Genomic DNA, 3,918 nt, shown 5'->3' with positions numbered 1-3,918 from the left:
AGAGAAGTAAGGGGAATGAGGTTGTATTTAGAATACCTAAGAAGAGGAACACCTATGTGGGATTATCTTTGTATCCAGTGACTGAAAAATAAACAATACTCATTATATTTTCAATAAACTCTAAGTTTATGTATCTTAATCCTGAAGACAGAGTGTGGAGAGTGAGAAATGATTCTGCCAATTTTATGTTGCTTAGTGTCAGCCCCAAAGGGCTAAATCCACATCTCATGCCCAGTTGTCTGGCGAAGCTTGCAGTTCAATGTCATCTGTACAGGTACAAGGTAAGAGGATGGTTTTCTTTGAGAACATCTTAAGGGTGGTGGTTTCCACTGGCAAAATAACTTCAAAGAAGCATACTTGAATGAGAATATCTTTTTTTAAGTTAGGAAAAAGCTTGAATAAACTGTTCTGGTATGTAAAAAGAAAAAAAAAGGACATCCATTTGCTCCAATTCAACCATATTTACTGATAACTCTTGATTTCCTTGTGAGTAAATATATGTCTTTCAGACTTACTCCATTGAGGAAATGACTTCACCATCCTCCCATTTGCTCAAGCCATAAATCACACACACAAAGAAATGAGCCAGTCTTATTTTGTTTCTCCCTCATTCCCATTTCCAATATATCAGCAAATCTTGGTACCACCTAAAAAATGTATCTATATCTGTTTAAATTTTCTTTATTTCCACTGCTTTCCTAGTCATAATCACCATCCCCAGCTTGGATTATTTTGATAGTGTTCTAACTACTATCCTTTCTTGGATCTTGCTTGATTATCCATTCCTCACAAAGCATTCCAACTGATAATTTAAGAATGCAGATTTCAGTATGTCACTATGCCCTCCTCCACTGTGATTTTTACATTGTCCAATGTGTTTTCATCACATTTGTAGTAAAATAGAGTTCCAGTGTTGTCTATAAGGCCCTATGTTATCTATAAGGCCCTTGACCACCACCTGGGTCTCTGAAAGTACCTATTGTCTCTGTCTTGTTTGCTCACCAAGCTACAGACATGCTAATTTTCCCTTTTAAATGGAAGAGTCTTCCTCCACATCTTCATATGGCCAACCTTCATTGTTATTCAGGTTTTAGCTCAAATGTCACCTCCTCAGAGACAGATCATCCAAATTAATAAACTGTATGCAATATCATCCCAATCAATCCTATTAAATAGTGCTGTTTTATTTTAAAATTGCACTTATATTTATCTAAATATTTCTTATTTATTTTCTAACCTAATTTATGGCTTATAAAATCCATGACTTTGTCTTATTAGCATTTAATCCCAGTACTTAATATGCCATCCCTATCACATAGTGGATGCTGAAAACATATTGGGTGAATTAGTGTATACATGCATAATTGTATAAATGTATGTGTATGCATGTATATGTGTATGTATGTATACATGTATTTACATATAATTGATGTATGTATGTAATATGTGTGTATGTATACACAACATGTTTGGTACTTCACTAGGTGTTGAGTAAGGCAAATAAAACATAGTTTCTATATTCAAGTAGTCCATAATCTAGTAGCAGAAGAGACAATGAAACCTTCTTAAGGGACATAACTCTTCCTTCCACTAACAGGCAATTCTGTTTAAGCAGCAGAAGGGCTCTCATTTATTACGGGTAGGACAGGCTCAGAAGCCCACGGCTGGATATAGAAGGAAGGAGATCAAGAAGGTGGATGTATAACACAAATGGAGAGCTTGAAAGGGGAGAAATCAGGTTTTAGGGAGTTACTAGGGTGGGTCTACAGAAAAATAATGGGGAAGGAGAAAGAAATTACATGGAAATAAGATAATTTTTTTTTCAAACTGAAGGATAAAGTCAATGATGAGCCATGTCCTTGGCTTGCCTAAGCATTTATTCCAGCTCCAGGGTCTATAATTATCTAACTTAAAATTAGGCTATTGTAGTGATATTTAAAAGTTATGTAGTATCCAGGGGGAAGCTAATTAAAATGTAATGTTTGTTTTTCCAACACAGATCCATGAATTGGGAAGGCACAGCACCTCTTCCTTGTATCTGTCTGCTCCTTAGCAACAGTGGCAGTGGTACAGCTTTTCTTTCCATGCCTTTTTTTTCTCTTAGACCCCTGGAACTTTTGTTGAGAATTCAAAGTCACACATATACAGGATAATGTGAGTTAGGAATCACCATGAAGACAAGTATAGTTAGGTCAAGGTTGGGTTCCTTGAAATCCACCAAATAGGGTTTTTTTCTGTGAAGTCTGAATAGTTGATATAGATGGTTTCTAAATGTAGTACGGATTAAACATTTCCTGGGGAGACTGTTAAAATGCAGATGACCATATGAAACACCAAGGATTTAATTAAGTAGGTAAGGGATGGTCCCAGGAATATGCAGTTAAGAACACAGAAGATACAACTTGTTTTGAGAATATGTTTTGAGAAACAATAGCTTATATTGATGTCATTATTACCTTTAAGAAAGAATTCTGAGACGATATAGTTGGAGGGATACCTTGAAAGTGGAGCTGTATTTCTATGGTAATAACAGAAAAAAAAGACATGTCTTTGGATAAACCCGACAAGAGGCCGAACGGCAATTCCAGTTCCTTCCTGTTGACTGGTTTTCCAGGCTTGGAGGCAGCTCACCACTGGATTTCCACACCCTTCTTTTTCATCTACATCTCTGTCCTTTTAGGCAACAGCACCCTCCTCCTTCTCATTAAGGAAGATCACAATCTTCATGAACCTATGTACTATTTCCTGGCCATGCTAGCAGCCACAGACTTAGGGCTGACCTTGACCACAATGTCTACGGTGCTCAGAGTCCTCTGGTTGGATCACAGGGAGATTGGGAAAGTAGCCTGTTTTTCTCAAGCCTACTTTATACACTCACTTGCCTTTGTAGAGTCTGGTGTTTTGCTTGCTATGGCTTATGATCGTTTTATTGCCATTCGCAACCCCCTTAGATATACCTCCATACTCACTTATACTCAAGTGTTGAAAATTGGACTGGGAGTTCTGCTGAGGGGGTTTGTATCTGTTATCCCTCCAATTGTACCCCTTTATTTTTTTCCCTATTGCCATTCCCATGTCCTCTCTCATGCATTCTGCCTTCACCAGGATGTCATCAAACTGGCCTGTGCTGACACCACCTTCAATCGACTGTATCCAGTTGTGCTTGTAGTCTTTATATTTGTGCTGGATTCTCTGATCATCCTCATCTCCTATGTATTGATACTCAAGAGTGTCCTGAGAATTGCCTCCAAAGAAGAGAGGGCCAAGGCCTTCAACACCTGTGTCTCCCATATCTGCTGTGTCCTGGTTTTCTATGTCACAGTCATTGGATTGTCTCTGATTCATCGGTTTGGGAAGCAGGTTCCACATATTGTCCACCTCACTATGAGCTATGTATATTTTCTTTTCCCTCCACTAATGAATCCTATAATCTATAGTGTCAAGACCAAGCAGATCCGGAGTGGCTTTCTTCACCTTTTTACTAGCCATCATAGTCCCTCGCACAGAATGTAAGAAATCTGGGTTTTGGCAGTGGAGCAAAGAAATCTCATATCAAACACCCATGATCAAATCTCTTGGTAAAATAATTGCCAAAGTAGAGCTAAAAATTTCCCTATAGTATCTCTGTAAGCTCAGGTCTTTGGTCTAATCTAGTTTGTGCCATTCTTTTTAAAGAAAATTACTGTATACTGAATATCTGTTTGCCACTCAATTTTTGTGATAACAACACCATGGGTGTTTATAGTTGTGTCTATAATGTATTTATAATACGTATCTTTAAGGTTTTAGAAAGGTGGCAGATAGGAACAGAGTTATAAGGATATAAAATAATGAGTTGGTTTGCATGAAATAAAGTTTGGTCTGTTTATATACAATGTCATTCCCATGAATTGCTCCACAGAATTCACACAAATTGTG

The 3,918-nt window shown here is 37.6% G+C and overlaps 1 protein-coding gene across 1 annotated transcript; it reads left to right on the top strand.

Moving 5' to 3' along the window:
• The first annotated feature begins 2,544 nt into the window (after positions 1-2,544).
• LOC123600440 (olfactory receptor 51B5-like) lies at positions 2,545-3,513 on the top strand. Its single transcript, XM_045482495.1, has one exon. It carries the CDS (start codon positions 2,545-2,547, stop codon positions 3,511-3,513), a length of 969 nt encoding a protein of 322 aa, XP_045338451.1.
• The last annotated feature ends 405 nt before the right edge of the window (positions 3,514-3,918 follow it).

The sequence above is a fragment of the Leopardus geoffroyi genome, chromosome D1 (genome assembly GCF_018350155.1).
Source record: "Leopardus geoffroyi isolate Oge1 chromosome D1, O.geoffroyi_Oge1_pat1.0, whole genome shotgun sequence".
Classification (NCBI taxonomy): domain Eukaryota; kingdom Metazoa; phylum Chordata; class Mammalia; order Carnivora; family Felidae; genus Leopardus; species Leopardus geoffroyi.
Note: the sequence above shows the minus strand (reverse complement) of the source record. Positions and strands in the feature narration are given on the sequence as shown.

Excerpts from the sequence above, each read along its gene's own strand:
- LOC123600440 (XM_045482495.1), top strand. The coding sequence starts at position 2,545 with ATGTCTTTGGATAAACCCGACAAGAGGCCGAACGGCAATTCCAGTTCC.